The sequence below is a fragment of the Cupressus sempervirens genome, chromosome 10 (assembly GCF_028749045.1).
Source record: "Cupressus sempervirens isolate cs-2001-9-10 chromosome 10, ASM2874904v1, whole genome shotgun sequence".
Lineage (NCBI taxonomy): Eukaryota > Viridiplantae > Streptophyta > Pinopsida > Cupressales > Cupressaceae > Cupressus > Cupressus sempervirens.
The window spans coordinates 363,533,780-363,546,021 of NC_143127.1; the positions used below are offsets into that span (position 1 = coordinate 363,533,780).

Below are 12,242 nucleotides of genomic sequence, written 5' to 3' on the forward strand. Positions count from 1 at the left end.
TGGACATGGTGTCAATTTCATTATTATCTTATCTTCCAACACATGTTATTTTGAAATCCTTTAAAGTAACTAATTCTAAACTAATTTGATATATGTAATTTTGTAAATTCCAAGTCATTATGTCTCTTTTGATGATAACATTTATAATAAATTGTGAGTCCCCTTCCACATGCAATCTTCTAATCCTCAGCTTCTTGGATGCTTGGATTACCAAGAGAGTAGTTTCAATTTTTTCCACGTTGTTTGTGTCATCCACAAGATGTTTCTCAATATATTATGAGGTCCCTATTGAATTTTAGATGATAAATCTTCCTCCAAAGTGCTAGGGTTGCCCTTGAAGCACCATCATAAATTGCATTACCACCATCCTTCACTAGGTTTTTCCCAAAGAACATCAATCCTCTAGGAGAGGGAGGGATTAACCCCAAGCACCCATTCATGGGTCTGCATATATTTTGATTACTTACTTAATTATTATATAAATTTATATTTTGGTATTTTATACAATAATATTTAATTATCATTTGATTCATTTTCATACTTCAACATTATTATTATAATTTAATATATTGTGTAATATTATAATATGATTATAATATTATAATTATATTCATCTCTTTTATTAATTATTCATTTACATTTTTATCATATAGATCTTATTCCGTTGGGGATATTACAACACTATCTTATATAACATTTGTAATTTGTGTCCCATATCCTTTAAAAACTAGGTTTACTATTATTTGTAAATAATTTTGTTACTCCTCCATGAGGCATATTTATATTCCACTTCTATCTTTTATAATATAATTACAAGTGCATACAACTACCTCGAAATATGTTCTAAAAATTGTATTTGACTAAGAGGATTAAGATACTTACCTCTAAGACTTGACCGTATATATTTTGTTGCATTTTTAAAAAGATTCATCTAGATGTATACCAATCATAACTTTGCTAGACAACTCTCAATTGTTGGTGTATATTTGATCCATTTCAACCTTTTATGTGAATTTACACTTGTGACCTATTTTTGTGTAAAATTATGTTTGCATCTACCATTTGAACATGGTGACGTTGGTCAATATTTTTAGTTTTTTTGTGTCAAGCATTGAAGATAATTTGCTCCCCTCCTTTTGACTTAGTCAAACCCTTGGGATAGATTTAATGTTTTTGAAAAAATCAAAATCATTTCAAACAACCATGGAAATGCCTATGATATTACAATGCACTATGCATGTATGTATTGAAAATCTAATACCATTCTTTTATGTCTCCCAGTTGATGCAAATAAATCAAAATTTTTTATTTTATACAACACCATACTATGTATATTTGAATATTTCTTACACAAATATATTTGATCAAAGTAAATTAGAGTTTGTTCTTTTATACAACACTATGCATATTTGAATATTTTAAAATCAAGTATCAATTAGTTTGAAGGGGATTGACTTGGGTTTGTAATAGAGTTTTAATTTAAAATTTAAAATATTATATCCCTCATTGCAAATTTTAAAAGAAGTTCATTTTTACCAAATTTTTAATATTACAATAGTTTAAAAATGATGAGATCAGAATAATTACAATTCATGATTTTGGCCTCCAAAAGTTGACTACAATTATACCAATTTGTATTACTATATGTCATTGTCCTATGACCCTTATACCATCTTTCTCAATAGTACATTTACAAAATATGCCAATGTCATGTCCCCTTTTCAAATAATAATAATAAAAAAAAAATCTTTGCTAAGGCAAGCAGGCCCAAGAAAGTGAAGTTTTGAAAAAAGGGGGTTAATCTTTGGAAACCGTTGGACTAATAAATGAAAATTATTATTAAAATATGTTTCATTAACCTCTCTTGGACGTGAGTTACAGTTATGCCCTCTTTTAAAGGGGTTTTGGAGGCATTTTGGGCACATTCCAGAACTTGATTTTCGCTCATTCTTTGTTATTCTTCAGAGGCTGCCAAACCTGTGGAGAAGGAGACCCAAGAACGGGACTTTGCAGGTTTCCAGGGAGACCTAAGAACGGGAGTTTGCAGGTTTCCAGGAAGGCTAAGGACGGGAGTTTGAAGCCATTCCATGTGCATGCTCATACAGAGTTTGCCTTTGTGCTGAACAGTGTAGATTTGTGGGTTTTTGAGTGTGTTTTTTGCATGAGTTTGGTGTTCTCAGTTGAGCATTTCATATCAGTTTTGGTTGCTGCTGTATTTCAGACTTTAAGCTATTAAAATAGAGCTGAATATATGTATTGGGATGTGATTAAAGTTCTGAGATAGTTTATTAGTGTTTTTGTGGTGTTTTCGGGCATTTTTGTGTTAATTTCGGGAGCCCGATGAGCATAGTTTTTGTCCTACATTTGTGAGCTATTGTGTAAAGGCTATATAGATCTGGAAATTTCATTTTGTAGGCTGTTATGCTGCTGAAATTTCTATAAAAATGTCCATTTTCAGATTTATTAATAATAGGTGAAGCTGTGAAGCTTTTGGCACCATTTCTGGCATACCCGATTTGGGGTTTCTTGAGAAATTTGGAGGATCTTTGTGATATTAGTTGTTTGATCTTAAAGATCTGATTAAAGGTTGGAAATATCATACAAAAATCAGAAAAGGGACATTTCAGCCAAGTCCATGAAAACATAAACATGGTAGAATTCCCCAGTAGCCTAGTCACCAAAAAGAGGCTCCACTATAGGAGGAATGTTGGATGCATCTTCCCAAGTAGGACCACTTTTTTCACTAGCTTCCTTAATCTTTGAGTTCTCCTTCCCCTTCTCTATGTTTATTTCTTTCTCTTTATGAACTTCTTCAAGGTATCTAGTTCTTTTTAATTAAGAATATGATTATAGGTTTCAAAATAATATGTTGACTGGGTATATTCCTTGTATATGATAATGTCCCCCTCATGAACTAGAATTATAAATATGTCTTTTGGTATCTCCAAAACTACATAAACCTGGGAAATGATATAAAAATGTGTGAGTTAATAATTGAACTTAGTAAGAATCCTCTTGATGTTTTGAAACACTTCCCTGTTCTTGCACTTCTAAAGATACCATAAGACTTCAACACTATGGCAAAACCAAAATTTATTTAACTTAAGATGAAAAGACTCAACATAGCCAAAAATGATCTTATACCAAGAGTGACTGGAACTACCTTTCCACACTGTTTTACCATTTTAAAATATGCTTATTGAAGAAATGAAAAATTAGCAATTAAACTTTGTTGCCTGGATATCAAATTTGCCTCAATTCCTACCTTTTTGAGCTATGGTTATTCTCTAAATATGCCTCATTATAAGCATTCAAATGGTCACTTACTCTCAAAGTTTTTTAGAAATTTTGCCCTTCAAATGTCTCTGGCTCGTTCCCAGCTCCTTCTAACACTTCAGATTTTCAAAATCCAGCTTCTGAGTCAAAAGTTGTTGCAGGTTAATGGAAGGAACCAAAATACGTATTTTCAATCAAAATCTTAACCATTAACCTTTAAAGATGTAATCCAAATCATTAACCTTAACTTCTTAACCTTTAAAAAGGTTAAGGTTCGGGGTCCAAAACACGTGTTTCACTTTGAAATCTTAACCTCTCCATTAAAAAGAGGTTGAGATAAATTTCCAAAACACGTATTCTGAACCATTAACCTTAACCTCTCATCCAAAAAGGTTAAGGTTAGAGGCTCAAAACACATATTTTTGAGACAAATATTAATTTCCTTCTTCGAGTTAAGAGTTGGATCACCTCAATGATCATGTGCAGATGATGTTGGCATGTAGTTATGAATTCTCATATTATGGTTACCTCTCTATTGGATGGTGCAGTATGAATATTCTATTGTGATGTTTCATGACTTTCATCATGCTCCAGGCTACGTCTTATTGAAGCATCTTGTTCTTCCTTCACAATGCCAGTGCAAAAGGTAAAGGTATTATGCTTATGTATAGAAGATAATATATGAAGCACTAATGGTTCGAGATAATAGATTGATGCAAAGAGTGGACATCTCTTCAGCAAGCAGGACCTAAACCACTTTCTATACCAACCTGCCACCTCAATATATTTGCAACTTTGAAGTTCCCTCACACATACGGATTTCAAATGTGCCAAATGCGCCAAAGGCCTACACACAAACTGTTCGACATAATGGTCCTCAATGCACTATCATTGGAGTCAATATTCACGGGGTGAGTGTGGAAGAATAGGCAAAGAAGTCTGAATATCTTTTAAAATAAATAAATAAATAAAAATAAATTGTGTTGCCAGGTCCATAGAAAAATCCAAGCATGTGGCCTGCTTTAGAAACTCCTCTCTACACTCTAGTTTGTGGCATATGAATAGTAATAGAGATAAAGCATGCAAATTGTTTGATATCGTTCCCATCAGTATAACCAAAGGCATAACACGTGATTTGTTTTGACTAAGTAATTCAATGCTATTGCCCACGACTTCCAACAAAGAACATTGGTATTCACCATAGTCAAGGCTCAACATTTGATAAAATGTTTGTGCATTAGCCCAATCATAGACAAAGAATGTGAAGTGTTTGACCAACCTCCCTTCATCTTCCAACCAAAACGCATGGAGATCAATGACAGTTGCAAACAAAAAAAGGCACGAGAGTTGTTTGATTTGAGTTTTTCATCCTCAACTGGACCATTGCCAAGCACGTGAATTGTTTGGCAAAATGCTCTCATAGCTCCAATCGACAACATTAAGTGATTTTCAAATTTGCAACCTTCTCCAAATGGGAGTGTGAAATATAGGTGGACGTGCCATGAAGAAAATGGGAGGTGATGTGTGTGGCATGAATAACACAATGCCATGAAACCAAGATGGAGTTATAACAACCTCAATGACATCTGACTTGTTTGATCGAATGCATTGAAGGCCATATTATCACTGTTTGAAAGAATGACTCAGAGATTCATAAATTTTATCAAGAATTCCTCTCTTGAGTTTCTAATGATGGAAAAGTTGAATTAATGCTTGTGCAAAGAAGATAGTGCCAACTCTCTTGGGTTCCAAGTGTTGAGAAAATGCCAACTATTTCTTCTAACAATGTTCTCTATTTTGCAAATTTGAAGACATAATCCCAATTGAATTGGAAAGTTCGTGGTCTTAAATAGTGGGGACTTATCTCACTAAAGAAGAGGGATCCTCTTGTACATGCCATTTTGATAAGGCCAATACCTTATCCTTTATGTGATGTAATGGTTTTAATTCTCTATCTTTGTAATCAGTGACTTGTGTCATTCTGGGATTAATTTTGTAGAGGTTAATTAACCCCTCCCAAAATATGTGATTGGGAGGTGGTTATTAACTGTTAGAGAAAAAGGATAATTTATTTTATTTATTAAATTACCTTTTTTTCCCTTATTAAGATTTCACTTTATGCATTTTTTAACTTTCTCTATTTAGTAATTATTTTATAATTATTATATAGCTTTCACCTTTAGTAACTTATTAGATTACCCTTTTTTGTGTTTCGATCTCCTTTTTATAAGGATCGATCTCTTTGTAATTATTATCTCTTCAATCTCTTCTTATTTTGAATATACAATTTTTGTGTTTTCAGATCAAACCCTCGCCTTTTCTTGTCTTTTTCTCCGTGACGGGTTTTCTACATGCAGGAATTCTTGGGCTTCGTGGATTTGATTTGCATATTTGCTCGACTCTTACATTAACCATGAGAGGGTAGTCCTTAACCTCTATCTCTATAAAAGGGATCATTTTGGCTTTGTAAAGAGACTTTTTGGACTTTAGAAAAAAGGAACATTATGCTGAAACATTGATTAGAAGATGATATTTGGAAAGTGTATACAAATTTTGTCTTTATAATCATAAATTCCTCTTAGGTTCTTGGTGCAAGAAAATAAGCGAAAATGCTATTTGAGTTCTCTTATTTCAAAATCTAAATTGTTAAAAATGTTGATTCTCTTTGCAGTGAGCATTCTCACGGTATTGTGCACATGTTTATGAATCTTTGGATTAGCATTGTGCTAGTAATAGTTCTCAAGCATAGATCTTGATTGTTGTTATTAGCAGTTTTAAGTTAGTCCAGGAAAGCTTTGGAGTTGTGTGGTGCATTTGTCATCAATGGCTTTCTATTTATCTTTTAAAGTTTGATTTCATCTTTATTTGAAAAACTTCAAAATTATATCATACGAGGGAGCTGCCCCTCTAAACGTAGAGGAAGGCTGCATATCAAGGGCCTATCCAATTGTTGTGAACAATTTGCCACATACACTCCATTAGGCCATTTTTATAGTGACAAAACTGTTTACTAACAAACTTATAAAATGTATAAAATTAAATTAAATTCAAGTTTATATCATTTATGATCTTTTATATGAAAAATGCACAAATGACATTAATCATTATATATAGCAAATCAATCAACACTAATCTTAAATAAAATATATAAATTTTATTATTTTAAATTCAAAAGACTTTACTTAACTAGCAAAGATCTTAAATCAAGACACAACACTACCTTTCCACACTATTTTTACCATTTTAGAATATACTTATTTAAGAAATGAAAAATTAATAGATTAAACTAATAAAATATATTAAATAAAATAAAATTCAAATTTACACTATTTATCAACTTTTATATGAAAATAAACAGATGATATATTAATCATTATATAGAACAAATTAATCACCATGAATCTTAGATACAATTTCCATTCTTAAAAAAAAAAACAAAAATTAGAAAGAACTACTAAACAAAATTTCCAAAGTTCACCTTAAAAAGAATTCCGGTAATTTTGTTACGAAATTGAAGCGAACGAATTCTGAACTAAAATCATTATGAAAGCTTCATATTAAAAATATAACATGTCCTCCAACTCAATGAGAGTAGTTCATTTTTCACAAACCTCGAGGAGGAACTTCTCCAAGTCGAAACCATCACATAAATCAGAATTGAGGCAAGCATTACAGTACAAAATGAATTTGAAGAGAAGGAGCCAAAGAGGCATAGAAATTATCACATAAATCTGAATTTTGGTGTAGAAGCAACTCGTTTGATTTTTATTATTTAACACTATAAGAGGGGTTTCATATTGAAACCTCTCATAGAAGTGGAGGGAAGACACGAAGCAGAGGCAGCAACGAGCAGGAGGCGGACATGGAGGACTGAAACCGTAGCAGGTGAAGGTTGGGGAATGATTTTATTGATTCTGTAAAATATCAATATGGAATCTGCGGAAGAGAATGGTAATGAAATTTCTGCCTCCAATTCTTATTCTGCTCCAATTACATCGTCACCACCGTCCCAAACTGGAGTCATATCCACGACTGGAACGCCCATGAAGCTTGTCCCCATACACAGGCTTTATAAGGATACCACTTCTACTACCGAGGACTTCAGAGCCAGCATTGCCAATGGTTTTGAAAATGCCAAGGTGAGTTCAGGCAAGGGCAAGGCCAGGAAACTTCTGGAAGCCAATAAGAGTAAGGGCCTCTCGTTCCCTTACGTTAATAAAATTGAAGAATCTATGCTAGTTTATAGTAGGAGGAAAAAGGGTGCCATTAAATCCAATGCACACATATGTAATGGCATCGGTTCTCAAAATGTAACTTTTAGCGACATGGATAACAGCATTGGTTCTCCAAGAAAATCTAACACCCAGATGGATAGTGACGTTGGTTCTCCCAAAAATCCTAGCGCCCATATAGATAATGGTATTGATTCCACTCCCACTGTTCCCTTCGCGGAGAGATTGATACAATTAACTAAACTGAAGCAGGATCGTCAAACTCTGGACAATGATAGCAATGGCAATGTACATGAGGTTGGGAGGCCTGATGGTGAGCTGGGAAGTATGGATGTTGTGATGGAGGATACAAATACCTTGGACATTGTTGATGGCGGTGAAGATGAGGTGGTAGTACAATGTGATGGAAGTGATGGTGATGTTGGATTAAAGGACATTGAAAGTGCAGATCATGACGGGACTGGGAAATTGAAGAAATCCCATTCCTATGTTAATGACAGAAGTGGCAATGGAAGTGGATGGATGAAGAGGAAGAAGCCACAAAAGAGTACATTTGAAGGAATCGATTTGTTTCCTGATAAGAGGAGGAAGCTTGATGATAGGGTGTGGCTGAGGGAACGTGGGACTCGTATGCAACATGCTGCGAAGCTTGCATCGAACTGGAATTTACAGTCTGTAAAACGAAGAGAGAGCTTGCCTGCTTCAGTTACAAAATCAGAGACCCGGGGGAGGGAGCAAATTGCGACTTCAAACAAAAGGAAGTGGATTGAGTAAGTGTAATTGTTTGCTTGTGGAAAACCAAGTGGGTTTGTTTTAATGATTAGTAGGTTGTTTATTCATATACCAAATCCAGCAAAATCCAGCATCATTGTGATAAAGAGTGTCATACATACTGACCTCCTAGAGGAAAATGCTAGAATCGGTAAGAGTACCTTTCTGTACGATCCTCTGAGATAAAATGTCAGTACTGTAGAGAAACCTCAGTGTCAGTCTGTTAAGAATGGTCCATAAGTTATTATCTCAGTTATAAACAACTTAAACTGGAATTTAATTTAGCTTTTCATCATTTCACAGGACTAAAAGTCGATACTCCATAGGATGTTCTTGGATACATTCTGTGTTGTCCAACTCATTAATGTTCACATCTGTAATGGGAAGAATGAATAGTTTATTGCAGCTTGCGCAAATGCAAAGAAGGATCATCATGCTAATTATTACAGAAACCTTTGTTGCATACAATTGCAAAACCACCCTATAATAATGCATGCAGTAATAGACATCTAGGGGAGTCAGTTCAGAAAATTTCTATTGTTTCTTAAGATTTGAACATTGGACAATTAGAGGATTTGTTGTATTGCAAGCTCTAATTGGGAGTGTTTCTCTGTTTCTGTGGTATCCTTTTTTGATAAAAATTTGTCTTGATTTTATTGGAAATTGGAAAACAATGAATTTTTTTAGTTCTACTATAGAATCCACGTTGGCATAATTAGAATGGCATAATTAGAAGAACTTGATGCTTTTGCAATGTTATGTAAGATGGCTATGTGGCTGTTTTATGGATTTATATTCAATTCTGTGCTAGCATTGATAGATGAATCTGCTCTCAACAATGTTCATCCTACAGGGTTGGTATTACTGAAGTGAATCCAATGGCACTACTTGAATACACATGCAAGGTAAAAAACTTAGTTTTTGCATCTTCATTTTAAAATTCAATGTTATACATGTGCATTGAGCTGGTCCAGTGGTTTAAAATGACAGGTTTATTGGCCTTTGGATGATAAGTGGTATTCTGGAGTTATCGATCAATACGATGCAAAAAATAAGAAGCATCATGTATGTTGAAACATTTATGACCAATCAAGTCATGCTAAATTGTTTGCCTTTTAAGCTTTGGTTTATGTGGTTATTTCACTTGTCAGATTTGAATTTATCTCCATGAGTAAAGTTTTTTGGATAGCTGGAAAAAAGGTGCTTTCATGCTTTATATGTCTAACAAGATTTTGCCAATCGGCCATTGCTACACACGATTACAATTTTTTGTCAAAATATAAGTTTCTAGTGTAACGGTCATTCCTATTCTTCATTAGAATGCTGTTTCTTTATGAAATGCCTAGCAAGGAATATTATTTATATGTTGACAATCTCTGATAAAAATTGCTATATGCAGGTTAATTACATTGATGGGGAAAATGAATGGCTGCTTCTGGTGGAGGAGAAGTTGAAGCTTTTTGTTTCAGGAGAGGAAATGCAGAAATTGCATTTGAAGAACAAAGAACAGATGCGAATTAATGAAATGATGAATAATTTAGATTATGATGAGATGGCTGCCTTAGCTGCAACTATGGATGATTATCAAGGGGAACCTGGCCACGGGGATTTGATATGGGCAAAAATTACTGGTGTGTATTTTGAGTCCTTGATCATACTAAAAATGTACATGCACTTTGTACTCCAGTTTGTATTTTCTCATTCTTCAGTTTTAGAGGTACTTTTGGAACATCAAAACCTTTGGTGTGCGTGTGATTTGATTTTTTGAGCATACTAAATATACATGCTCTATTTGTACTACGATTTGTATTTTCTTGTGCCTTAGTTCTGGTCAGGAACTTTTGGAATGTTGAAACCTCATTATCTCTATCATACATTATTAAACTGTTTGGACAGGTTGTCTGAATGCATTTCTGATGATGTCTATGTAAGAGGCTGTGATGCGTTTTCTCACAAGAGTATTGTGGTGTGATGGTGCTTGCATTGGCTCAATTTGTTTTCCTTAAGATTTGAATCTGTGGTTTATTTGCATATATGTCATGAGAGCTGAGTTTAGCCTGTACAAAATTTCTCACTGCAAAAACAATACCTTGGACAAAAGTAACTGTGCAGAATGATAAATGCAACTTGTAATAACATTGGCTCGTGTTTCAGCATATGAAGACTTACTTTGCAAAATGATTATGTAGATCAGTTGCTTCATAATACTGAATCACGGCCCATACACTTCTTCTCAATCTCTAGTCATTTACATTGTTAAAAACATCGCTGTTTATCTTGCTGATTATTAAGAGATACTGATGCTTCATAACAAAATTTATTTTGTACTAGTGTTTTTATTCTTCAACAGATGTTCCAGTGTAGAGAACCCTAACAATAAAACTTTTCTTTTGTCATATTAGAGGTTTTCTTCAAATATCCGAGGTTCAGAAGTCCAGTGGGACATTGTATGGAATACATGTCTGAAAGAAGAAAGCAAAAACCATGAATATCTAGTCCTTAATCTGAAAAACATGGTTTCTATACAATCTTTAGTTATAGTTATTTTAGGAATTTGGTCTTCACGATGAATACTAAGTGGTAGGAAGTTGAACCTGATAAAAAATTCCACGTTCTTAAAATATTTGAAATATCATTATTATATCTCTCTGCAATTTTGCTTTGTCCAGCATCCCATTTATGTATGCAAGCCGATGCTTGAATGCCCTTTATAGTTATTCCTAAACATGCTCTGAAACTCCTTCATAAAGCATCTCAATTTATAAATAACTTGGTTTGTGTCAAAAATATCTTATATCTTATGCCACATGTGTTCCCACCTACCATATTTATACATAGAGCTCTTGAAAGCTGAAACACTATTAGACGTATGCACGTGTTGCATCTTATTCTCTGTACGGAACTTTTCACTTTTCTTGATCCCATTTACATTTATTTTTGTTTGGAGAAAAATATTTAAAATATTAGAAACATTGTATATAAATTAATTATGATATAAGCAGGGAGATTTGTGGTCATGCCAGCATTTTGGATATTACACAAATGGCTGAAAACATTTACATATTTATGATATTTTGAGCTGAGGTTTACAAGAATATGGTGGAAAGATGATGACCGGTTGTTACAAAATAGCTGTTTAGTGGGCATTTATAGCACTAAAGGGGCCATCAGTTTAACATATATGGCAAGAAGAGAGAACTGATTGAAACTGAAAGAAGTAAAGCAAGTTATTTTTTCATTTGGCTGTGGTGAGATATCAGGTGACTTTCAGAACAATCTGCAAAGAGTTGATGGTGATAGAAGCTTAAGTGAGGGCTGCTTGCCATTTTTCTCTGCTTGGATCTACCATTTAGGAACTTTCATCCTGGCAATTCTGAGGCCTTGGGAAGCAGGAAAGACAGCAAGAAGGTGAGGCCTTAAGCCTTTTAGAGCAACCTAAGGATTTAGAAACAGCTTAATAATATAAATAATAATATATGTCAGCAATAAAGGGATAAAGCTAAGTTGCCAATTTGGGTGTGGGTGCGGATGTGGGCACTTGAATTGGGTGTGCGGATGCTTGATTTTTTATTTGGGTTTTGGATGTGTATATATGTGTGTGTGTGTGCAAAGAAAAGCAATGCAAAAAATATACAAAATTAAATCATTTAGTAGTATGATACTTCATCATTGTGTTATGTCCCCTTGTTTACAAACCCTAATTATGGTGCCCTCTTCTGCCCTCTTCTGAAATAAAGATTTAATAATAAATAACAATGATAAAATATAAAAATATAAAAATGATATAATCTTATTATTTAAATACATAATATAATCTATCCCTGATATAACAATTTATATTATTAACAATATATAAATATATTAATGAAAATATAAAATAATAAATGATAAAATATATTAATATAATAATAATATAAAAATACGCATCGATTAAATAATATACAGCTGTGTGAACTAGTCAAT

The 12,242-nt window shown here is 33.5% G+C and overlaps 1 protein-coding gene across 2 annotated transcripts in view; it reads left to right on the plus strand.

Moving 5' to 3' along the window:
• The first annotated feature begins 6,966 nt into the window (after positions 1 to 6,966).
• Positions 6,967 to 12,242, plus strand: part of LOC149534160 (histone-lysine N-methyltransferase TRX1-like) — a 131,823-nt gene continuing 126,547 nt past the window's right edge. For both annotated transcript variants that reach the window (XM_089803040.1, XM_089803039.1), the window contains exons 1-4: positions 6,967 to 8,278; positions 9,133 to 9,184; positions 9,270 to 9,344; positions 9,679 to 9,910. In XM_089803040.1, coding sequence (XP_089659166.1) covers positions 7,206 to 8,278; positions 9,133 to 9,184; positions 9,270 to 9,344; positions 9,679 to 9,910 — 1,432 coding nt within the window. In that variant the 5' untranslated portion in view covers positions 6,967 to 7,205. The remainder of the gene's footprint in view (positions 8,279 to 9,132; positions 9,185 to 9,269; positions 9,345 to 9,678; positions 9,911 to 12,242) is intronic.